Genomic DNA, 25,641 nt, shown 5'->3' with positions numbered 1-25,641 from the left:
AAGGTAGAATTTTAAGAGAAAAATAGTAGTGGTGTTGAAATTGTATAAAATGAAAATACAGGTTGAGTGTCCCTAATCTGAAAATCCAAAATGCACCAAAGCCTGAAACTTTTTGAACACCAACATAATGCTCAAAGGAAATGCTTGTTGGAGCATTTCAGAAATTGGATTTTCAGATTAGGGATGCTGATCAGGTAATTATAAAGCGAATATTCCAAAGTTGAAAATTTGAAACATGTCTGGTCTCAAGTATTTTGGATAGGGGATACTCAATCTGTACTAATGATCGGGTATAATAACATTTTATGCTTATATGTCTGACTCTTACAATAGCAGGTGATTCTCGCCAAGGGCATTTTGTGATTTGTTGCTATTTAGCAGAATTTCTTAACCTTAGTACTATAGACATTTAAGGCTGGATAATCATTGTAGAGGGGTATTCCTGTAGATGTAGAATATTTAGTAGAATATTTAGCAGCATTCCTGGTTTCTACCCACTAGATGCCAGTAGCGTCAGCTCCACCAGTTGTGACAACCAAAAATGTCTTCAGACATTGCCAGTGTCACCTGTGAGGAAAATCACCTCAGTTGAGAACCACTGCTATGCAGGGAACTAACGTAATCACTGTTGGGTGGCTAAGTTCTGGTCCTCAATTGCCTTTCTCTCCTCTTTGTAGTAGTAGTGCTCTATTGAGAAGGGGTAAGAGAGTCTACTAGTTTTCTTAATGTTTTCTTAATTTTCACAGTTTTACACTGTTTAGTACAGCAGTCACTAGCCACATATAGCAGCTATTTACATCGAAAGTTATTAAAATTAAATAAAATTTAATATTTAGTTATTCAGTCACTCTAGCCACATTTCAAGTGCTTAATAGCCACGTGTGGTTAGTGGCTATTACATCGGGGGGCAAAGATAAGATTTTCATCATTGCAGAAAGTTCTTCTGGACAATACTGCACTAAATTCTTCCCAAATTATTTTGTATGTTTCCTATAAACTGCATATTGAAAAACACCAGGTATTGGGGTCTTCATTTAAAATTTCCCATATAGGGGCACAGTGGTATATGCCTTTAATAATCCCAGTGCTTTGGGAGGCCAAGGCAGGAGGATTGCTTGAGGCCACAAATTCAAGACCAGCCTGGGTAACACAGCAAGACCCCATCTCTACAAAAATTTTCTTAAAAATTAGCCTGGCATAGTGGCATGCACCTACCTACTTAGGAGGTTGAGGTAGGAGGATTGCTTGATCCCAGGAGTTTGAGGCTGCAGTGAGCTATGATCGTGCCACTGCACTCCAGCCTGGGTGACAGAGACCTGCCTCAATAAAAAAGAAAGAAAGGAAACATTGGGTTGAATTGTCTGTTCTTTAGGATTAAAGTGCAAATCCATTTTACTGATCTGATTAATGGAATAATTAGTATTTTTATCGAGCTTTTTAAGCAACCAACTTATATTTGGGAGTATTCAATGTAACAGTTTTTTAATTGCATAAATGCTTTTCAGTCATTCTCAAAAGTGTGCCTACGCTTTTAATTGTAATTACTTGTTTCTTTAAGGTCTCTTTTATTTTCTGGGATCCATTGTTAACTTTAGTCAGGACCCAGATGTGCACTTTAAATACATTCAGGCAGCTTGCAAGACTGGGCAAATCAAAGAAGTAGAAAGAATCTGTAGAGAAAGCAACTGCTATGATCCTGAGCGAGTCAAGAATTTTCTTAAGGTAAGTGGTTTTGAGTAACGTGTTTTCTGGTTGGATTCCAGTTTAGCAGTTCTACAAGGGTTTGGTTGTAGTTCAAAAATATTTTTTCCCTAAATGTGAAATTGTTAGCATTCTTAAGTTGTGTGCTGGATTATTTCTTCCAAACATAATACTCTGTGGTTTCCTTTGAAATACGGAAGGAAATCGGTGAGTAAGAATGACCATCTGTTTAAAAGAAGAAAAAAAATAGCATTATTTCAAAGGAATTTCCTTTATTTTAATTTTGGATGGAAAAATTTAGAAAAGTGGTTATATACTTTCAGAGTCATTTGAGAATCATTTAGGCTTTTGAATATTAACATCAGCTTGCTCTTCATACCATTTTGAGGAGCCTCTATGGTAGGCAAAGGGATCTGTTATCTAAGGAATGTATAGGCTTACCTCTTTCATCAAGTTTGCCCAACTCTAGAAACTAAAATATTATTCATACATAATTCATAAATTAAAGATAAGATCAAACAAAATGCTCAGCTTTGTGATACATGAAATGAGTTATAGAGAAGTAAGGACCACCTGTGTTGCAGGGAGGAGTAATGGTCGAGACATTCTGAACTCTAGAAGATCCCTAAGGGCAGTTAATTTTGTTTAATGTTTAACTTAGCTTTAGCTTTATTCTACCAGTTACTTTGTGAGGGAAATAAAACTTTAAAGTTGATAGCTATCTCTAAAAGACCAGGAAAACTACAGAACACTTAGATTACTGCTCTCTCACTGCCTATTATGTGTGTGTGTATTTTATATATATATATAAAATGATTCCTGAGACTTTATAGAAAGTGCTGAAGTATTTTTTGTCTTGGAAGAATTTTAAATTACAAGTGAAACCAAAATGTTTATTGTAGAATACAGTACAAAAAGTAGGCTTTTCCTGCTCCCAGACCATCATCATTTGTGCCTGTGGTTGCACTGGCAGATTGTTCTTTTGAAGAATTTACTACCTGGGCTCTAGATGAAATAGCAAAACCCTTAGGGATTTTAGTGTAATGAGGTAGTCAAAATGTTGAAATTGCTCTACATTTTAGATTAAAAGATACACTTTTCAAAAAAGTGTAGCTTTATAATGTCTTTGGCCATCATGAATATTCTGGGTAACCTAGCTAGTATGCTATGTTTGGACCAAAACTTTCTGGTATCAAAAAACCCCTCCAGATGAGAAAGATTTGATACTCTATGCTTGACTAGTGTACCCATACTACTGATTCACTTCCTTCTGTGAGTATCATTACTATTTCCTTCAAAAAAAAAAAAAAAAAAAAAACTGCTACCAGATTCTTTTGGGGGCAGGGGGTGTTGGGGGTTTTTTGTTGTTTTTCAGCTTTGAAGTTCGGGGGGTGCATGGGCAGGTTTGTTATATAGGTAAACTTGTGTCATGGGGGTTTGTTGTACAGATTGTTTCGTCACCCAGGTATTAAGCCTACAACCCATTAGTTTTTTTCCTGATCCTCTCCCTCCTCCCATCCTCCACCCTTCAGTAGGCCCCAGTGTCTGTTGTTCCTGTGTCCATGTGTTCTCATCATTTATCTCCCACTTACTAGTGAGAACATGCAGTATTTGGTTTTCTGTTCCTGTGTTAATACTACCAGATTCTTACATGATTTTTGTTTTTATTGAGCCCTCAGCTTTTATGCTTAAATTGTAACTTCTTTAGCTTTGGATTTTAATATTTGAGTTACATATATTTGGAAGGCAAAATGAAGTTAACTGCTATCATTTAATTATCACATTCTTGAGCTTTAAAAAAATCCTCTAGTAAAGACATAAAAAATAATCCTCTGGGTACTAGGATGGTACTGCCTTAGGTTTGCATATCCCATGGGATCTAATCAGATGAAGATTTCCCCTCCACACTTGTGAATTAGGTGCAAGCCTGATATAGTAGGGGTGTGGATGTGGATTATGAGCTTTTGAGTCAGTCAGACCTGTTTCAAATTCTACTTAGCCATTGTTTGTTCATTCAGTATATGTCTAGCCGTTACCTCAGGCAAGTTAATGAATGTGCCTCAGCCTCAGTTTCTTCAACCATTAAGCTTATGTTTATCAAGTACCTTGTATACTATAGATGTTGAGGTAGTAACTATTACTGATAAGTGATAAGCCTTGGAAAAAGGTGGAGTCAGCTTAAATGGGATTTCTGTCAGGCAGGTATTTATTTCTCTTTGATATCAATTTGTACCTGACTCTTTGAAGGAATTTACTTCCGGCTAGGATTAGAGGTGAATTTAGTGTCTTATGTCTACATAATTTGAGATGGGAGCTCAATACTAAGATGCAACTATCACATTTATCCTCTGATGCCAGTGTTGAGGATGAACATAATAGATTCCTTGTTAACCTGTAGTACATGGTTACGATGCCTCTTACCACTGTCATTAAACTGAATTTTAGAGGTACTAGCTACATGATAATTTACTGGTGTTGTAAGTAAACCCTGTGTCATAAGAAAAATACCGTTGACTCTGATCTTGAATATTCGAGTGCCAATTGTGTGTTAGCCACCAGGAATAAAGAGATTGGTAGAACATAACTTCTCCTTTAAGGTACCCTGTGAGCAGGATAAAGTTGTGTCATTAGCATCACATGGCTTATGCCCTAAGTTTGTAGAACTGTAAACTCTCTGTAGAAAGCATGTAACTGTTCATCAGACCCATGATCTGCTCCTTGCTACCTCTGATCTTATTTTCTACCTTTCTTTTTTTCTTCTTTCGTGGTTTATCTTCAACCACACTGGCCTGCTTGTTATTCCTGGAACTCCCCCAACCCTGTCCTGCCCAAAGGCCTTTGCTTGTGCCCTGTACTACTTATTCTCTCATGACCTTCTCCTTCTTTGGGTTTCTGATTGAATGTCATAAGAGAGGATGTCTCAGGTTGCCCTGTTAAAATAGAACCCATTCCTACCCCATTTTGCTTGTTTTTCTTTATAACACCACTGTGTACGTCTCCTCCCACTAGAATGTAAGTTCCTTGATAGAATGGACTCTGCTTCCTTTGTTCCCCGCTGTATCTCCAGTAACTAAGAACAGAGTCTGATACTTGGGTACTCATAAATATTTGTTAAATGAACAAATTTATGTTGAAGAAAACCTCTATGTTAATATAATTTCAAGTTTGATCTTAAAATCTTTAACCATTATAACTGGCGGTTAATTAAACATTTAGTAGGTAATTTAGTATTATTAAAGTGTTAATAACATTTCTACCATGTATAAAATCATGTGCAAATTTTAGCAGTCAAGAAAATAACCTAGATTTTGTCTTTTTAAATCTGAAATTTTCTTTTGGAATACAGTTAGTATTCCACAAAAGTGGAATTATTTGCCACAGAAGTTTAAACACCTATGCATGAAAATAAAGTAATCCTAGATTATTTGTAAGTGATAAAGTTAACAAAAATATTTTATATGTGTGTAGGTAAGATGACTAGTGTGTTGATCCATACTTTTTTGATGTTCATTTAGTAGGAAAAACATAACATACTAAAATTTTTGCATAGATAGATGCAGACAGATTCTAGAAATGATTGTAACAGCTATTAGTGCAGAGTTTCCATGGTGTTAAACAATACTTGCTTTAGAAAACCTTCCTTAATGTCGAAAATGTGCAGCTTTACAGACATTTTTATTTTTTAATTTAGGATGGCTAAATTAAAATTAAGATTTACCTTGGTGTTCTTGGAACACTTCATAGACTAGTCTTTGTATTATTTATAATTGAGTAACTAATATCCCCTAGTCTCAGGAGCCATTTTATTCTAACCTTGAAAATAATGTTCTTAGTGGCCATCACTGGGGAAAGTTCTACCCTACTTAGTTCTGCTTCCCTAGTAGACTATGTTAGAGGAATCATTTATTGAAGAATGTTTCACTGTGTATAAATGAATTCCTGATGGAAACTGTTGTTTTTTGTGCTCTACCTTATGTCTGTGGAATGTAACAGGACATGTATCAGGTAAATGCCCAGTACAGGTTTTACTTACCTGTCTGTAACATCTTCTATGTCAATCTATAAGTAGGATTGTAGTTTGGTATCTGTAATGGAATGGTAAAAGCAGTTGGCAATTTAAAGAGGTCTTTTCTTTAAATGCTGTTTTTTTGGGGGGGGTGGGGGGCGGTTCTTATGGCCACATGTAGTCACCATCATGCTGCTCCTTGAAGGCTTTGTTATAATAGAGTATTAGAGACTGGTTGTCTAGATTGGATGTGGGGAGGGATAGAAAATCATTAGTTTGAAACAAATGTGAGCCATTTATGCCATATGTTTGACAATGTGACTATAGTTATTAAGTTGATTTCAAATACAATGGAAATGTGACTACCAATGAAAGTCCCAGTGTGGTGACTCTCAGATGAGTGGCTCTCATCTGAGAGCCACTGCTGGCTCAGGTATCTTAATTTGTTACTCTTGTCTTCTGGTAAAGGGTGTGTATGGGAAGGACCTGGTATCTTGCTGTGTGAATCCAAGTATTGCTTAGTAAAAATTTACTGAAACTGGGATGTACACACTCAACTATTGGGACGTTCTTTCTTTAACAGAAGAGCCATGCTTGTGTGAGCCTCTCTTGTTAGTGTAGAACAGATTCTCATATTTTACATAGATTCGATACCTCATAGAAGGAGAAAGTTAAAGCTTCCTTTTGTTTGTCTTTTTTTCAGGAAGCGAAACTAACAGATCAGCTACCACTTATCATTGTATGTGATCGATTTGACTTTGTCCATGATTTGGTGCTCTATTTATATAGAAATAATCTTCAAAAGTATATAGAGATATATGTACAGAAGGTAAGTATGTAGGTAATGTAAAGGTATAATCTTACTGTAGATTTTATTTCTCATATTCTGGAAATCCTTTTGAAACTCTGTGCTCAATAAGAGTGGTCTGCAGCTTTTAACGTGGGTTTTTTTGTTTTTGTTTTTGAGACAGGGTCTTGCTCTGTCACCCATGCTGGAATACAGTGGCACAATCATAGCTCACTCTAACCTTAAACTCCTGGGCTCAAGCAATCCTCCTGCCTTAGCCTCCCAAGTATCTGGGACTGCAGGTGCATACTACCATGCCCAGCTGCTTTTAATACTTTTTTCCCCATAAAATTCTACATGCTTTCCTAGCAAGCCAACTCAGGGAAGGGGAAAAGAAATGCTTGCCAAGTGTGTAAAATATAAGAATAGAACTGCTATTGTTGAAAAAGTTGGGTGGCCTACGGCCCTACTAACTTGATAGGCCTTGAGGTATCCATGTAGAAGCCCTAGACTCTAAAGCAGAGTTTTCAAACCATCTTAAATACAGCTATTAGATACTTCACCTTCTAACTGTAGAAACAGGCAGTATTGCTATCATGGGAGCCTTTTAATTAGATAGTCTTGCATAGTCATCTTTGACTGTAGTTTCTTTGGACTTATTTATCATATGGAACAATGCTTGGGTACCTAATAGAGAATATAGTATATGTGCTTTCAATACTTATTAAACCATGAAGTCTTGCTTTTAGCCGGACCTCCTGCTGAATTCTTCTATCTAGTTGCAAATTTAGACCCTCAGTTTATTACTGAATTTAAAAACTGAACTTAAAGAAAAACTGAGCTTAAAAGTGATAGAGATAAATGGTTTTATTTTTTCTAATTCCTCTTTGCTTTTAATAACAGTGACATTCTTCTACTTTTTTTAACCACAGGTGAATCCAAGTCGACTTCCTGTGGTTATTGGAGGATTACTTGATGTTGACTGTTCTGAAGATGTCATAAAAAACTTGATTCTTGTTGTAAGAGGTCAATTCTCTACTGATGAGCTTGTTGCTGAGGTTGAAAAAAGAAACAGGTGTAGTACCATTTTAACGGGGATAAGTTACTCTTTCTTAGCATGGCAATAGATAAAAATATAGGTAGTCAGTTGTTCCAAAACTACTCAACAACACGTGGAGAATAATTTCCTGAAGACACCTCACGTAGAGGTGATAAGCTAGCTAATAGCGCCCAAAAAAAATCTGTTTTCTGAAACATTATAGCTGTCATAGCATATCTGTTAACCTGGTTGATCCTTTTTTTTGGCATGTTTATAATTACAGCTATGTAGTTTGACTTTATGTGTTTTTAATATAAACTATGTACTAAGTCTCTTGTTTAGTTAGGTGTGATACCTATGTATTTAACAACTAATTATTTACTGATCAATAGTGTGGTGTTTCCAACCTGAGAAAGCTGCTTAATAAAAACAAATAGCGTGGTGTTTATTTAAGTATGAGGCAAAAGAGTTCCCCGTGCAACTCTTGAATTCAACTGATGTTTAATTTATAGTACCTTAACATGATAATACATGATCATATGGATTTCCAATAGAATATAGTGTAAGTGCTTCTAAAACTTACAGACTATGAAGTCTTTTTTTAGCTGGAACATTCTGAGGAACTAGTGTTTAGGAAGTACTGATGTAAATGAGGGTGGTGAGGTGGTATGCTAGTGGGAAGTTCTGCTGTTTATATAAGAAGAAATTAAGAAAGTCTGTGGGATTTCATTTTAACCTGAGTTGGTATAGGTGATCTACTAATTATATTCTTAGAATTTATATTAGAATGTTTCAAACATGGAAAAATTTTGCATTTAAGGGTAATAGAGATATACAGTTAATACTGACTTAAAGGTTTGAGCCTAGTTTCAAGTAATTTCATGTCATAACAATTTAACATTTAATAAGAGGTTCAGTTGAGTCTTAAATCTATTACCTGAAAATAATCTTATTGCATATTCCAAGCGAATGGCAGTTACAGTTAGATAATTTAGTCTTTAAGTGACAAATTATATTGTGACAAATTATATTGTGAAAAGCTAGATTCACCTCTAAGTCACTAGTCTAGACATGCCTTAGCTAATTTTTATTCCTTAAGTTGACATGGCACATCTTGGATTGCGCATGTTTTTAGGAGCTGGATATTCGCCTCTATTTATTAAAATTGTCTTCTCCCTAATGGGAGTGTTCATAATAACCATGTGAACTGGTAGACAAAATAACAGAATAATGCTTTTTCTTTGGCTACTTTTAATGTTAAATCATTGGTAAAAGAGGCTTGGGCCAGGCGTGGTGGCTTGTGCCTGTAGTCCCAGCTTCTAGGGAGGCTTAGGTGAGAGGATTGCTTGAGCCCAGGAGGTCAGGGCCGCAGTGAGCCATGTTCCCACCACTGCACTCCAGCTTGGGCAACAGAAGACCCTGGCTTTAAAATAAAAATAAAAGCAGGCATGGTCATCAGGACTACCAAAACAAGCTATAGTATAGCAAAACTGTGCTCCTTGATGGAGTGTTTATATGACAGCTACAACCATTAAACCCAGAGCTTCTAAAGCTACCAGATTTTATTCCCAGTATGTATTTAGGGTTTGGCTGTAGGTAATGCTGTAAGTTAACTGTGTTAAGAGCTGAAAGAACTCTCAGATAATCTGGCCTATATAATATCACCTCCCCATTCTATCCATAAACAAAATTTCCTAAGGTCTAGATATTTTGCGTGTTATAAAGAAAGGACACTGTGTGACTCTCTAATCTTTTATTCAGATGTAAGCAGGTAGGTATATCATATAGCAGATAAATCTGGGAGAGTGAAAATAGCTTTATATACCTTCTTTTTATTCTTGGGCAACTCAATCATCTTTTGAGTCCAAGGATCACTTGAGCCCAAAGCTGTAGTGTACAATGATTATGGCTGGAATAGCCACTGCACTTCAGTCTGGGCAATGTAGCAGTACTCAAGGAGAAAAAAAGTATGTGAAAGTGAAAGCACGTTGTAGACCATAAGGTATTTACATAGTTAGCATGTCAAGAGTGTGTTATTTATAATGCAGTATGTGTGTGTGAGGTTTTTTTCCCATTTTTCCTAGATTGAAACTGCTTCTGCCTTGGCTAGAGGCCAGAATTCATGAGGGCTGTGAGGAGCCTGCTACTCACAATGCCTTAGCCAAAATCTACATAGACAGTAATAACAACCCGGAGAGATTTCTTCGTGAAAATCCCTACTATGACAGTCGCGTTGTTGGAAAGTATTGTGAGAAGAGAGATCCACATCTGGCCTGTGTTGCTTATGAACGTGGCCAGTGTGATCTGGAACTTATTAATGTGAGTACTGCCAGCTGAATATGTAAAAAAGCTGCATTTTTAAAAACCTGTTATATGAGAGGTTCAGGGTGATTTTAGGTAATATGGGACATTTGGGGACAGTGGGTGCTTTTTAAAAACTTTATTTGCTAATAATTGTGAATCTGAAAGTGCCCAAATAGTGGATAAAGTCTATATACCCTTTATTCTGATTGACTTGTTAATGTTTTAACCCCATTAGCCTTACCATTTGTGTTCTCACACTCTTACACGCAGGCACACCATTCATACGTATATGTTACACACATCTATTATTTTTTAACCACGTGGGAATAAGTTGAATGCATCATGGCCTTATACCCCTTCAGAGTGTATGGCCTAAGAATAGGGATATTCTATTTCATTAACCACATGAAATGTACCAGCTTCAGTCAGTTTGACATTGACAGGATACCTTTAAAAATCTGTTCTATTCTAGTTGTGTCAATTAACCAATGATGTCCTTTGTAGCAGTTTTTTCCCCCCTAGTCTAAGGTTATATATGACATGTAGTTTTCATGTCTCTTTAGTCTCCTGTACTCTGGAATGGTTCTTCAGTCTTTTGTTTTTTATGACACTGATATTTTTGTAAACAGATAGTTGCTTTTTCTATTTGTAACTATTTTATATAGGTGAAATTTAAAGCAACATCAAATTAACCATTTTAAAGTGAACAATTCAGTGACATTCAGTACATTTACAATGTTATATAATCACCTTTATCTAGTTCCAATTTTTCATCACTTCAAAAGGAAACCCTGTATTCCTTAAACAGTTCCTCCACATACCCCCTCCTCCCAGCCCCTGACAACCACCAGACTGTACTCTGTCTCTATGGATTCGCCTATTCTCTATATTTCATTTAAATGTAAAGTCTCTTTTTAAAAAATAGAATGTGTCTCATTTTGATTCCTCTGATGGTTCCTGAAGGTTAGATTTAGATTATACATTTCTACCCAGAATACTGCTTCAGTGGTGGTTTGTTTTTTCTCATGGTATTATATCCAGAAGCACGCAGTGTTCATTTGTCCCCTTTGTCAGTTTTTATCAAGTTGTAACATTTCTTTATTATATAATTATTACCCTCTTGCAGATATTAAACAGTCTGTAAGTAGACACTTAAGACCATGCAAATATCCTCTTACCCCCTCTCTTAATTTAGCATGTTGATTCTTGCTTAAAACATTCTTAATGTGTTGGTTGCAAAATGAAAATTTTTCAAACTCTAGCAGTTTCTCCACATTTGTCAGTTAACACTCATGCATTCATGAACTCTTGGATTTTATTCAATGGGGTGCAATCCATTACTATTTATTTTGATGCTCAAATTGTCCCAGCTGGTGAGAACATCTTCAGTCTGTGTCTTTGTGTCATGGGCTCATTGTTCTTTGAGCATTTTAACTTATTTTCTGGCACACAATACACCAAGCTCATTTTGTACCTTCTGCAGCCCTGGAGTCAGTAATTTTTCTAGGGAACCTTTTACTGGGGCATGGTATTAGAAATCAAGATCTGGGCCAGGTGAGTGGCTCACTCCTAGAATCCCAGCACTTTGGGAGGCTGAGGCAGGAGGATCACTTGAGCCCAGGAGTTGAAACCAGCCTGGGCAACATAGCGAGCCTGTCTCTACAAAAAATTACATAATTAGCTGGGGGAGGTACCATGCACTTGGTTCGAAGCTACCCAGAAGGCTGAGATAGGAGGATCACTTGAGCCCAGGAGGTCAAGGTTGCAGTGAATTACGATCGCAACACTGCACTCTCCAGCCTGGACAACAGAGCAAGACTCCTATTTTCTGAAAATATTAGAAGTCAAGATCTGAGCTTAGGTATATTTGCTTCTAAGATCTTTCAGTGGTCAGAGCTAGGAAATAGTTATATTTATGTACATACATATGCTCACTTATGTACATACATGTGCATATACACATGGAAAAATAAACACACAAGAACAGCTAGTAAAACACTGAAAAATGTAAAAGTGGACTAGTCCTACCAGATGTTAAATTGTATATTACAAAGCCTGTATAATTAAAACAGTATATTACTGGTACGTGAATCAAAGTCCAAAAGTAGGTCCAATATCAGTAAGATTATCAATAAACAGAGTTTAAACAATAGGAAATAACCTCTAAAATGCTATAAAAAGTCTTTTACTTTTTACCTTGAAATTGATCTGTCATATCTTCTTTAGGTTTGCAATGAGAATTCCCTCTTCAAAAGTCTTTCTCGCTACCTGGTACGTCGAAAGGATCCAGAATTGTGGGGCAGCGTGCTGCTGGAAAGCAATCCTTACAGGAGACCCCTAATTGACCAGGTAACATTGGCAAACATATTTATGACTGTCAGTAAAAATTATACATTTTTAACTGTGGATACAATCCCCTCATCATATACTCAAATGGATCATATTTAACTAGGAGAGAAAGCAATACAAAGTAGAAGGAAATTAAAATTTATATACATTCAATTTACATTCATTTGTATATAATGAATGTAAATTGATTATATACGTTATATATAAATTAATGTAAATTTATATAAGTATAAATAGGTATATAACATACATTAAGAAAAATAAGCTGCGTGCAGTGGCTCACGCCTGTAATCCCAGCACTTTGGGAGGCCAAGGTGGGCGGATTGCCTGAGGTCGGGAGTTCGAGACCAGTCTGGCCAACGTGGTGAAACCCCGTCTCTACTAAAAATACAAAAATTAGCCAGGCATGGTGGCACGCGCCTGTAATCCCAGCTACTCGGGAGGCTGAGGCAGGAAAATCGCTTGAACCTGGGAGGCGGAGGTTGCAGTGAGCTGAGATCACGCCATTGCACTCCAGCCTGGGTGACAAGCGAGACTGTATCAAAAAAAACGAAAACACATCCTAAAAGACATGACTTAATTACATAAAACTCTCTCGGTTCATCATAGTTTAAAAGGAAAATAACAAACTAAACAGTAAGGATTGCTATTAACGCCTAAGAAGTGGCTAAATTGATTGGAAACTTCAAGACAATAAGTCAGCAAAAGATACGGATAAGAGAAAATACAAAAGACCAAGTGCATCTGTTATATCTTACTAACAAGAAGTATAGAACTGCACATGAGATGGGCTTTTATACCTAAATAAAATAGACAACATATTTTAAAAGCTCTAAAAATTGAAGGGTTGTTAATAATGAGTCTTAAAATTCTCCTGAAATAAGTATAAATAAAACATTTTGGAAACAAATAGGTTGAAGGCTATTAATATTTCATTCCTTTCCTAGGAAGCATTTCTAAGGAACATTCCAACTAGTTACAAAGCTTCCTAGGGGAAGGATGTGGAGGGGGTGGTTGGAAATCATTGCAGCATCTAGAAAGCCATGCAAATAGGCAAAACTAGAAGAATTACTGATACTATAGTTCCACATCTGTGTAGTTGAATTTTGAATTATGTGTAGCCACTAAAGTGATAATGATGATTGCTAGCCTGGATAATGTTTTAATCAGGGAAAAGATAGAAATTATATAATTAGAGTAATTTTTCAAGAGAGTAGAATTACACATATTGTATAGATTTGTGTAGAAAGACCTCTGTGTGTAAATTTAAAGGTCTTTTTCCTACTTCATTCTTTTCTGCCTATTTCAAGTTTTCTAATGAGAGGCCAACTTATCCTTATTTAAAACCAACTTGATTCTCAATACTTATGTCCCATATATCCTCTGTAGGTTGTACAAACAGCTTTGTCTGAGACTCAGGACCCTGAAGAAGTGTCAGTAACTGTCAAGGCTTTCATGACTGCAGACCTTCCTAATGAACTGATTGAACTGCTGGAGAAAATTGTCCTTGATAACTCTGTATTCAGTGAACACAGGTATGCTTTCAGAGGGATCCATTGGCTGTTTATTGTCAGTCTTTAATAATGGCCCATCAGTTTTGGGAAGGAACAAAAAGATCAGAGAAAGTTGCCTGAATTCTCACTCTTCTAATATCCCCCCTCCTTCACTCTATCTCTTGAGACAAAAACCTCTCTATTAGTCACAGTGGTTTTTTTTTTATGTCTGATAAACTTAAAATATTGCATTTAAAATATTCTTTTGTTTCTTAAAGGAATCTGCAAAACCTCCTTATCCTCACCGCAATTAAAGCTGACCGTACACGTGTTATGGAGTATATTAACCGCTTGGATAATTATGATGCCCCAGATATTGCCAATATCGCCATCAGCAATGAGCTGTTTGAAGAAGCATTTGCCATTTTCCGGAAATTTGATGTCAATACTTCAGCAGTTCAGGTAAATCTTTAGATTACCTAAGTTGAATTACTAAATGTAATGTCTTCTACTCATTCAGTGTATGCACTGTCCTGTGAGGGTGGGCCTAATTTGTTCCTATGGCAATAGAAGAGCAATAAAATACTAACAGCTTAAATGTAATTGCTCTGGGTAGGATTGATTTTACTCTAACCCCAATTTCAAACTTGGGTACTTAGGTCTTAATTGAACATATTGGAAACTTGGATCGGGCATATGAGTTTGCTGAACGTTGCAATGAACCTGCGGTCTGGAGTCAACTTGCAAAAGCCCAGTTGCAGAAAGGAATGGTGAAAGAAGCCATTGATTCTTATATCAAAGCAGACGATCCTTCCTCCTACATGGAAGTTGTTCAGGCTGCCAATACTAGTGGTATGACTTCTTACCTTATGTATTGAGACCTCACAAAATGATTAAGCTAAGCATTAAGATATCTGCCTGTTCTGAATTGTAGAAGAGTTGGATACTGCATGGTTTCCTGTGAAAACTTTTAGTACTCCATCTTAGTCCAGATAAAAAGAGGCTGTATTTTGTGAATTTGTAAGTTCACAAAACTTACAAGTGGGGAAGATAAATTTTCTGTTTTTGAAGTCTCATAAAATCCTGATAATTCTCTAATCTTACAACTTTAAGGAAAAAGAGAATTCTTCTATTCATTTGGTCTTTGATAATACAGAAGTGAAATATTGCACAGTTTACATTTGTCATTATCCATGTTTCCTTGAAAAGGAAATGAGCAATTTTCATTTACTTGGGTGAAAGATAAACTGGGATGTTAGTGTTTGGATATATTTTTTCTTTTTCTATACTTAGGAAACTGGGAAGAACTGGTGAAGTACTTGCAGATGGCCCGTAAGAAGGCTCGAGAGTCCTATGTGGAGACAGAATTGATATTTGCGCTGGCTAAAACAAACCGCCTTGCAGAGTTAGAAGAATTTATCAATGGACCAAATAATGCTCATATCCAACAAGTGGGTTTCCTTTTCAGATTTAAGAAAAACTAGTTGGGCTACTTGATTAGCTTGGTAGGATCAAAACATCATAACTGAAGAATTCCAAGGAAAAATCTACAGGAAAACAAATTATTTCTCAGTGTGAAGGTATGAATATGAAAAGAGGATTAAGCTCACACTAATATCTTACTGAATATGCGTTACCTTTTTTTTTCCAGGTTGGTGACCGTTGTTATGATGAAAAAATGTATGATGCTGCTAAGTTGTTGTACAATAATGTTTCCAATTTTGGACGTTTGGCATCTACCCTGGTTCACCTGGGTGAATATCAGGCAGCTGTTGATGGGGCTAGGAAAGCTAACAGTACTCGAACATGGAAAGAGGTAATCTAAACCCAAGTTTGAGTGAAGAATTAAAGAAACGCTCTGTAAACATTAGTTTAAACAACTAGCCATGTTTACATTTGAGTTCACAGAAAGGAAATGTTTATTCTAGGTCTGCTTCGCCTGTGTAGATGGGAAAGAATTCCGTCTTGCTCAGATGTGTGGACTTCATATTGTTGTACACGCAGATGAATTAGAAGAACTTATCAACTACTATCAGGTAATTAACAAGAAACTTTTATATGACCTGAGATCTTTTACCATAGATACTCTTTATCTTTAACTGCACATTTCTCTTGTTCAGGATCGTGGCTATTTTGAAGAGCTGATTACCATGTTGGAAGCAGCACTGGGACTTGAGCGAGCTCACATGGGAATGTTTACTGAATTAGCTATTCTATACTCTAAATTTAAGCCTCAGAAAATGAGGGAGCACCTGGAGCTGTTCTGGTCTAGAGTGAATATTCCCAAGGTAACCAGTCATTGTAACACAGTGAAGCAACTGTGTAGTTAAAACTAATACTTCAAAATATCTTATTCTTTTTAAGGCTGTTAGCTAGACTCATATCTAAAGCAATTAAGTCTTTCTTATGCAGGTGCTAAGAGCTGCAGAACAAGCTCATCTTTGGGCAGAACTGGTGTTTTTGTATGACAAGTATGAAGAATATGATAATGCCATAATTACCATGATGAATCATCCAACTGATGCCTGGAAAGAAGGGCAGTTCAAAGATATCATTACCAAGGTGTGTACTTTCTTCAGAAGATAAAGGATTCAGAAGGAGAAAGCTCATTAGGAAGTAACTGACTTATATATGGATTTTCCCATTATAGGTTGCCAATGTGGAACTATACTATAGAGCAATACAGTTCTATTTAGAATTCAAGCCTCTGTTGTTAAATGATTTGCTGATGGTGCTGTCTCCACGGTTGGATCACACTCGTGCAGTCAATTATTTCAGCAAGGTAAAGTAATAATTTTAAACCAAAGCTTCATAGCAAGGAATTAGGACATATTAGGATAACTTTTGTCCCTGGGACTTCAATAATGTGCTATATTTGTAACAAACTCTTTATTTTAAAGGTTAAACAGCTACCACTGGTGAAACCATATTTGCGTTCAGTTCAGAACCATAACAACAAATCTGTGAATGAATCATTGAACAACCTCTTTATTACAGAAGAAGATTATCAGGTAAAACCTTTTGATTCTTGCACATAATCTTAAGACTCATAAAGTTACATTTTCCCATTTTTCAAAAACGCCATTATCATTTAGGATTGTAAACAGTAGTTGCTTGCATTCCTAGGATCTAAATTTAGTAAGGTTTCAGGATTGACAAATCTTACTTCTAATTAAGTGCCAAGTTTTCAGAATTTTGCTCAGATCTTGTATAAGATACTGCTTTTGAAAAAAGATATGATTACTTTATCTCTAACATCTAGATTATAGGTAGAGTCAAAAATGTCTTTGATCACTTAACTAGTTCATAAAATTTATTTGATATTAACTATATTCACCATTTTTCTTTCCTACTGTTTTATTAGTATTTGTATAAACTTTATCTTACGAAGGATTTCGCATAAGCAAAAGTCAAGTAGAGTGAAGCTTAAGCTCCTTGCCTTTTTTTCTCTCTCTTGATTTTCTTTGAGGCTCCGTGCATGCAGATCTTACTGCTGCCATGCTGAGTTTTATCAGAAGTTTCTCTAGGGAATAAAATCTTGCCCTCCAGGCCAGGCGCGGTGGCTCACGCCTGTAATCCCAGCACTTTGGGAAGCCGAGGCGGGCAGATCATGATGTCAGGAGATCGAGACCATCCTGGCTAACACAATGAAACCCCGTCTCTACTAAAATACAAAAAAAATTAGCCGGGTGTGGTGGCACGTGCCTGTAGTCCCAGCTACCTGGCAGGCTGAGGCAGGAGAATCGCTTGAATGCTAGAGGCAGGTTGCAGTGAGCCATGATTGTGTCACCACTGCACTCCAGCCTGGGCAACAGAGGGAGACTCCATCTCAAAAAAAAAAAAAAACAAAACTTGCCCTCCAAATTAGAAATCTCGTCAGTTTCATAGCCGTATGTTAGTCCTTGATACTGAAATATCTTGGAGAAAATGTTATCTTTAGGTAAGGTGAAAAAACACCTTTTGATGCTTGAATCTAGGTGTCATACTACATGTTACCATCTAAGGGGCTTATTGATCGAGGACGGAATATAATGTTAAACAAAATACTGATCTGGCATTTGGATGGCTTTTTTTTTTTTAAGGCTCTGCGAACATCAATAGATGCTTATGACAACTTTGACAATATCTCGCTTGCTCAGCGTTTGGAAAAACATGAACTCATTGAGTTCAGGAGAATTGCTGCTTATCTCTTCAAAGGCAACAATCGCTGGAAACAGAGTGTAGAGCTGTGCAAGAAAGACAGCCTTTACAAGGTTGATAAAGTTGCGGGGCGGGGGCTGTTAAACCAGGCCTAAAATGATGTTACAAGTGATTTCTACAAATAAAAGTATTGGTTTTGTGAATATGAGAACTGACTTTAAGGCAATTTAAGTTAATGGATTTCTTGATTCTAGGGGCTCTCTTATGTTAAGGTCAAACTTGTTTGGGGGGAAAAAAAGGCCTTTAGCTTATCTGTTCTTTGAAAATTTTAATTTAAATGATACAACTAGGAGGCTTTTTTCCCCCTTGCAAAACCAGATTTATATTGGAAAGGTTCCATTGTTTTTCTTGGTTTACTAGTTTAGTATGTTGGGTCTAATGTTTTTTGACTTTCACTATTTTCTTTGAATAGGATGCAATGCAGTATGCTTCTGAATCTAAAGATACTGAGTTGGCTGAAGAACTCCTGCAGTGGTTTTTGCAGGAAGAAAAAAGAGAGTGCTTTGGAGCTTGTCTGTTTACCTGTTACGATCTTTTAAGGCCAGATGTTGTCCTAGAAACTGCATGGAGGCACAATATCATGGATTTTGCCATGCCCTATTTCATCCAGGTCATGAAGGAATACTTGACAAAGGTAATGACTCTTCTAAGTGTATTCAGAAGTAGTTTTCTTGCAGATATGTAAAATTCTACATGCACATTAATTTTTTAAATTTTTTTTATTTAGTAGAAGTCAGTCATTTAGTCGATCATAAAATATTCCTGTTCTTTTGAAAAAATTTTAATAGCTGATAAATGACACTGTTTGGAAGGGGAACTCAAATGTAGCTGTTTACCCTCAGTGTATTTATGATTGTGAAAATAATCTATATTTTGTTTTTTTATTTTAAAAACTATTCGATAAATTTTATTTCAAAGTCGCATTTTTCTCAAACTCAATTCTTGTAACTCAAATAATCATAACTAGTATTGTAGATTCCCTTTTATTTGGTTGGCTCCTGACTTTAGTGATGTCTATGCCTGTTTCCCCTGGGGAAGCTGCATGTATATTCTTAACATCCTTTTAATCTTCACAATTTTTTTTGATAGTTTAACCCCTGATTTAAAAATATCATAGGAGGTGAACACATAAACAAGCTGGGGGTCTAATTGCCTTGTAAAATTCACTATTCATCTTAGTGTCCCTTTTTGATGTAAGAATTTACTCACTCTGTCTTCAGCAGTTACTAGCTTTCTCTCTCTAGAACATTTTTAAATGGTTTTAGAGGATCCTTTTTGTCAAAGCAAAAAACATGATTAAAATCAGAGTCTCCCAACTGATTCCTTCAGCCTGCCTGAGTTAAGGCGGGGGTAGGGGGAGTGGGAGCACTACCAACAACCCCTACTACACTGAATTTTTCCTCAGGATATCATTTAATTAGATACCATTGTGTCTGTTTCAAGTTTTTAAAGAATTAACATTTTCTGTATTCAATGTAAGAAAAAACATGTTGCCTTGTCTTAGCCAACATGTTTTAGCCATAGATGAGAATAGCTTCTTAAACATAATGCCAACTTGTGAGACCTGTCTCTAAGCTGCTGTTAACCTAAGTGCTGTAAATTTTACTAGTGATTAAGCTGCTTTCTTTCATACTGTAGCATAAATTCTTCTGCAGTAAGCTTTGAAGTTACAGAAAAATCTAAATTTTGCTTCCAGTATGCCCTTTATTTTCACTTCTCTCATACCTTTTTAGTGGTTAGATGTTTCTTCCCTAAACCTTTGTTGCTGATTCTACCTTTTTATGCTCAATATGGAATTTGATTTTTTTTCTAAGCTGCACCTTCTGAATTCCTTTGCAGGTTGATGCAATAAAGGAAAAGGTGAAAGTTGATTCTTTTCCATCTTTAAGTCTGGAGAACTAAGTCTAAGGAATTTGCATGATTTTTTTCCTTCCTTTTCTACACTGCTGCTGCTGCTTTTTCCCCCCAATAAATTTTCACTAAAGCCTCTGCAAGTCCCTTGAAACATAACTTTAATAGAACTGTAGGACATTAGTAGACGTTTGCTACTAATCGGCTAATAGGCTTTAGGAAGGGCAGGAGGCTAATCAGTAGTTGGTTCACAGTCTCTCTTAAATATATTATGAAAAACTGAGTATGGTGAGTTTCCATATTAATTCCAAAGTAACAGGAAATTTCTCTTCCCTGTCAGGGTATCTGGACCCTAATAGGACTATCATAATACTTGAAGTAAATTAAAACAGCCTCTGGTTTTACTTTGTGAGCTTGCCTGACAGTTGTTGAATTTATATATGTATATACATGCCCTAAAAGGCTTTTTGGGGTTTTTTTTTTTTTTGGTATTGAAGGACTGTGATCCAGTTTCTGATCTCTTGATTCTTACTAATTTTTTGCTGAAAGTAGATACAAGAGATACTAGCTGCTTCCGAAGAGACTTTCCTCATGTTTCTCCAGGTGTCCAGTTCTTATGGTGCTAGTCCATTTTTAAGAGGAATCAAAACCTTTTTAATCACGAGAGCCAAGCTTGCTATAATTGTTGCTAAGCAACATGAATTACTTTTAACAAAGTATTAACTTCTACTTTCTGTAATAAGGCATACCACTGAAGCTACCTAAAATTTGCTCTCCTATTTATCAGTTGGCTTGTCCAAGGAGGTCAAATTCAGGCACCTTTTGGTTGCTGCTTCCTTCATTGGCTTGTCTCCATCCCAATATGAATGAAACAAACTTACGTCTGTTATCAAATTGTGGTTAGAAAAGGGTGGGAAGGTAAAGGAGAGTTGAAACAAATTGAAAATAATTTGGGTGGGGGACAATGCCTTGGGATTATGTTGAACCAAACTGGAGTCACCACTGGAACTTAGGGCAAACCTGAGTAAAATGCATTGTGTGTGAGACCCTTCAGCAGCTAGTAAGCAAGGCAGTTAGAAAGCGTGTGTGTGAAAAACAGGTAATTGAACTGCAGTGTTATGCATTGTTTTAAATGGAGCATGTACAACAGTCATTGCAATTACATCATACTATTTTTGAAACTCTTATAGCATTGCTGTGGGCTGTGTGTGTTTCTTGAGAGCCTGTATAGCAAGTCATCTTCAGATCTCACTTCTTGCTTCAGTACTTTTGCCTTTTTTTCATGCACACATACACCAAAATAACTGACTGCATGTTACTTTTCCTCTGCAGCATATTGCAGTCTTTGTGGAAAAGCCTTTTACATTTTAGTGAATTTTCAGTAGTACAGATGGAACTGAATTCATTGACATGCTTACCTGTAATTTTTCTTTTTAAATCCAAGGATCAGAAACTTTTGTTACAGCTCTTAACAAAAGCTTGTGTTCTTAAAAGCCTTCTATGCTTTTTTTTTTTTTTTTTTTTTTTTTTTTTTGAGCAATCTAAATTGGATCAGTGGAAACAAAAATTGAAAGTCCCTGTGCCAGAGGCTGTCCCATCATATAGAAGAATCAGAATTTTTTGCTTAGCTTGATGCTATTCCTTCAGAATTCTTCCCCCTATGCCCAGAGTTCCTATGTGTATGCCAGGGCATTGTGATATTGCCAGCTCTTCTAAGTCTTCCATGTGCTTCTCTAATAGGACTTCTGTGTTCAACATCTGATTCAGACCTTAACTTTTAAACACATGTTCACTTCAGATTCTTTTCCTCGAAAGTCAGGAAATGTATTATGCAGTGGTGGCTTTTTGGTTGTTTCATTTTTCTTCTTAGAAGTTACTAATGTACAGACATCCGTGTATTTTTCTTTATAACTTCTATAGCTCATTCTTGAATACTGGTTAGTTAGCAAAACCCCATCTGACCCTTGATGGCACAGAGCTGTGCTTTAAGTTCTATAAATGTAATAATTTTTGTTCTAAGTGTGGATGCCAAAAAATGGGCATTTCATCTGGTACTTATACTACATAATAGTCTTTAATTTGGTATTAGGGTAATTTGTAACACATCATTTAGACTATAAAATAGGATAATAGTGTATAGAAGTAAACTAATCCATCTTCCTAGGCTAGAAAAACCACATTTCATCTGAAGGAGCCTACTTAGGCTTACTTTTCTCAAACTTTCAGTTCCCTAACAAATTAAGATGGATTAGACTCATATTCGTGGTATTTAATATGAAACAATTAAATGTAAAACAGTGCCCTAACCTTAATGGCCTATGCAAAGACTGAAAGATACTTTTTTAATAGTTTCAAATAGAAATGAGGTGCTGCCTGAATCTTTTTAGGACCTGGATTTTACAAACTTTTCCACTGAAGTTTTTTTTTTCTGAAGTGATTTTTCACAATTTGCCTTTTTGAAGAACATGCGGTGAACATTCAGAAAGTGTTCCCCCCTGCACTTTGGTCCCCCTATCTCATCCAGCACATTTATGACCTTGAAAACCACCAGTAATAGATAACATTGAGGTTTGAAATTTAGTTTTACTTAGCTATAATGATAGACCAAGTATAAGGCTTTGGTTGAGAGACCAGCTTTTAAATATTGAAAGACAAATATAGTGTAAAAGGCAATGGAATTTGTATAGTGAAGGAGATTCTCTAGCCCCAGTGTTGTAATGTCACTTCTCTCTATTTCATTACAGAATTACAGAAACAAATCATGTTAGGCCTGGAAGAAACTGCAGATCATTTTGTTCAACCTTCTCATTATATAGAGAAGGAAATTTGAGGGCCAGTGCAATGATTTGCCAAGGTCACACAACTAGTCAGTGGAAGGATCTAGGCATTCTAATTCCTTTCTTTCACTAATACATTTGGACTGCTCTACAGAATTACTTCTGATACTATCCACTTTGAAGAGTAGTTAGCATATAGTAGCCATTTACTTTTGGCTTAATTAAAAGCGAACATTTTTGGGACAAGATCAGGCTTTACTGATTACTTCTTAGATAACAGAGCACACACAGTATTAAACATGCAGCCTTTCTTTATACAAAAAGATTGAATATGGAGCCACTTGAATCTTAAACTTCAGTCTGCAGCTATAACCAATATCATCAGAAGCTATACACAACTGGCAAAAAAACAGCTTATTGTGCACAAGTACTTGTCCAGTCACTAGGCTCATTTAACTTTTTTGAATACCATTTCCTCTGGGGAGGGAAGTATTGCCAAACCATGAGTTCATTATTACCTCTGATCAGTTTTAAACTTCATTTGAAAAGTGGTTCCTTCTCGTTTTCTCCCTCCCTCAGGCTGCATCCTAGCATGCCCAGTTTTAGTCTGGCGTGAGCTTTTATGGCATTTATAAATCCCTCCTTCCTGAGGGTTTATAATGACAGTGCTGAAAACCACCTGGACTGAAGTATGAACATTGCCATTGAATTTGAGGGGGCCTGAGAATGTTCTTTCTAGTCTGTTTTATTTTGACAGAATTTAACATACTAAGGCTTTTCCACTTTCTGCCATAAACCTAGGTTTATAATACTTTTGGGGTGCTAATTAACATGATGTGTTTTTCTCCAGGTGGATAAATTAGATGCTTCAGAATCACTGAGAAAAGAAGAAGAACAAGCTACAGAGACACAACCCATTGTTTATGGTAATCTCTCTCCGTAACCTCAAAAAATTCATTAGATAAGTATTTAATTATTTAGAGACTGTGCCTCAAAATAGAATACAACAAGCTTCTAAAGTGCAGAAGGCTTGCTAAGAAATACTGCTTTCTATAATTTTTTTTTCTGAGAAGTCGTAAAGCAGGTGTTGATATTATTCACTAAAATAATCCTAAATACAAGAAAACTCAAAAACAGTCATTTAAGATCATAACATGAATCTTTCCTATCATCTGGTCCCTCATTCATTACCTGCTCATAAATTAGTGAAAAAGAAATACTGATGAATTCCATTTTCAAAAGAGCAAAAGATGAGAGAATATGCCCAGGCTGTCTTTAGTATGCTTTACATAAAGAATACATCCTCATTTTAAATTCTAACTGGGGCAGATAACTGGGTAGTTTCCATTTGAGAACTTTCCAGAGAGATAGGATCTTCAAACTCTCAAGTGAATATTTAAGACAGTTTCATGTCTTCTTAAACCTATATGTCTGAATTACTGCCCCTTTCCATTTCATAGTTGGTGAACAGATTCATTTGAACAATCACTTTGAAGAGTATAGGTAGAAGCACAGTAACCAGGTGAGGGAACATAAAAATATGACCATTATGGCTGGGCGTGGTGGCTCACGCCTGTAATCCCAGCACTTTGGAAGGTTGAGGCGGGCAGATCACAAGGTCAGGAGATCGAGACCATCCTGGCTAACACGGTGAAACCCCGTTTCTACTAAAAATACAAAAGATTAGCCAGGCGTGGTGGCACATGCCTGTAGTCCCAGCTACTTGGGAGGCTGAGGCAGGAGAATTGCTTGAACCTGGGAGGCAAAGGCTGCAGTGAGCTGAAATGGCACCACTGCACTCCAGCCTGGGCGACAGAGTGTGACTCAGTCTCAAAAAATAATAATAAAATAAAATAAATAAAATTGGTTTCCAAAATTAATTTGTTTGCTAAATACAGCTTTGGTTGTTAACCACAAAAAGCAAAGACATGAAGTCCTTTGTGTAGGAGAAATCTTGATCTAGGTTTACACTGTAGTGGGAGGTTAAGAATATTTGTTTTGTAGGGGTAGAGAGGTGTTACTTGCTTTCCATCTCTAAGCCAAGTTCTCTACAGGTCATGTTTTCTGTATATGACCAACGACGATTTAAACTTTGTAAGAAAGAATGTCAACATAGTATTTGATAGAGGGTGTATGTTCTAATGTATTTCACACCTAAAGAATGTCTGAATGTGTCTTTTTTTCCGCCCCCCCAAGACAGCGTCTTGCTCTGTCACCCAGGCTGGAGTGCAGTGGCGTTATCTCAGCTCACTGCAACCTCCTGGGTTCAAGTGATTCTCCTGCCTCAGCGTGCTGAGTAGCTGGGATTATAGGCGCACACCACCACGTCCAGCTATTTTTTTTTGTATTTTTAGTAGAGACGGGGTTTCACCTATTGGCCAGACTGGTGTCGAACTCCTGACCTCATGATCCACCCTCCTCTGCCTCCCAAAGTGCTGGGATTACAGGCATGAGCCACTGCGCCTGGCCCAAATGTGTCTTAGTTTTAATTGCTGTCTCTAAATTAGTACTGGATCATCTATAAATGAATTTGGTTTCATTGCCATTTAGACATGTTTAAATCAGAAATTTACCTGTAAAAGTTATGTTAATAACATGTCATTTAGGCCAAGCATGGTGGCTTACACCTATAATCCCAGCACTTTGGGAGGGCAAGGTGGGCTAATCACTTGAGCAGCCTGGCCAACGTGGCAAAACCCCGTCTCTACTAAAAATGCAAAAATTAGCTGGACATGGTGGCACACACCCGTAATCCCAGCTACTCGGGAGGCTGAGGCACGAGAATCGCTTGAACCCAGGAGGCAGAGGTTGCAGTGAGCCGAGATTGCACAACTGCACTCCAGCCTGGGCAACACAGCAAGATTCTGTCTTTGAAAAAAAAAAAAGTCTTTTTAAAAACTAAGTTTTCTTGTGCTAATTTTATTGTGTCATTTAGTGTAATATGCATGTAGGTATGTGTCAAGTATACAGTGTCAGGCATATTGTGTTCAGTCATAAGCAGTTCTGGCCTTTGGCCCTGCACTATTTGTTGGCTTTTTAGGTAGGAACCTTCTTAAGAGTAAGACTGTCCTCCCAAAATTGTAGCAATCAAATGTGCCCCCCATACACAACTCATTCGAGGGTGAGATTATGTT

The 25,641-nt window shown here is 36.7% G+C and overlaps 2 protein-coding genes across 4 annotated transcripts in view; one reads left to right on the top strand and one right to left on the bottom strand.

Moving 5' to 3' along the window:
- The window catches only part of SKA2 (spindle and kinetochore associated complex subunit 2), a 976,874-nt gene that overhangs the window by 550,228 nt on the left and 401,005 nt on the right, over positions 1 to 25,641 (bottom strand). The window lies entirely within an intron of this gene.
- The window catches only part of CLTC (clathrin heavy chain), a 75,325-nt gene that overhangs the window by 48,551 nt on the left and 1,133 nt on the right, over positions 1 to 25,641 (top strand). The window contains exons 14-32 of one of the 2 annotated variants that reach the window (XM_050764647.1): positions 1,559 to 1,722; positions 6,411 to 6,536; positions 7,427 to 7,569; positions 9,618 to 9,852; positions 12,064 to 12,186; positions 13,576 to 13,721; positions 13,958 to 14,141; positions 14,339 to 14,531; positions 14,973 to 15,130; positions 15,331 to 15,495; positions 15,608 to 15,715; positions 15,800 to 15,967; positions 16,092 to 16,241; positions 16,330 to 16,461; positions 16,580 to 16,690; positions 17,762 to 17,932; positions 18,292 to 18,513; positions 19,719 to 19,739; positions 23,358 to 23,433. In XM_050764647.1, coding sequence (XP_050620604.1) covers positions 1,559 to 1,722; positions 6,411 to 6,536; positions 7,427 to 7,569; positions 9,618 to 9,852; positions 12,064 to 12,186; positions 13,576 to 13,721; positions 13,958 to 14,141; positions 14,339 to 14,531; positions 14,973 to 15,130; positions 15,331 to 15,495; positions 15,608 to 15,715; positions 15,800 to 15,967; positions 16,092 to 16,241; positions 16,330 to 16,461; positions 16,580 to 16,690; positions 17,762 to 17,932; positions 18,292 to 18,513; positions 19,719 to 19,739; positions 23,358 to 23,433 — 2,796 coding nt within the window. The remainder of the gene's footprint in view (positions 1 to 1,558; positions 1,723 to 6,410; positions 6,537 to 7,426; positions 7,570 to 9,617; positions 9,853 to 12,063; positions 12,187 to 13,575; positions 13,722 to 13,957; positions 14,142 to 14,338; positions 14,532 to 14,972; positions 15,131 to 15,330; positions 15,496 to 15,607; positions 15,716 to 15,799; positions 15,968 to 16,091; positions 16,242 to 16,329; positions 16,462 to 16,579; positions 16,691 to 17,761; positions 17,933 to 18,291; positions 18,514 to 19,718; positions 19,740 to 23,357; positions 23,434 to 25,641) is intronic. The other variant, XM_050764648.1, reaches the window with a different exon arrangement.

This window comes from Macaca thibetana, chromosome 16 (genome assembly GCF_024542745.1).
Source record: "Macaca thibetana thibetana isolate TM-01 chromosome 16, ASM2454274v1, whole genome shotgun sequence".
In the NCBI taxonomy this organism is placed as follows: Eukaryota; Metazoa; Chordata; class Mammalia; order Primates; family Cercopithecidae; genus Macaca; species Macaca thibetana.
The sequence above is the reverse complement of the archived record's forward strand: the minus strand, read 5'-3'. Positions and strand labels throughout refer to the sequence as shown.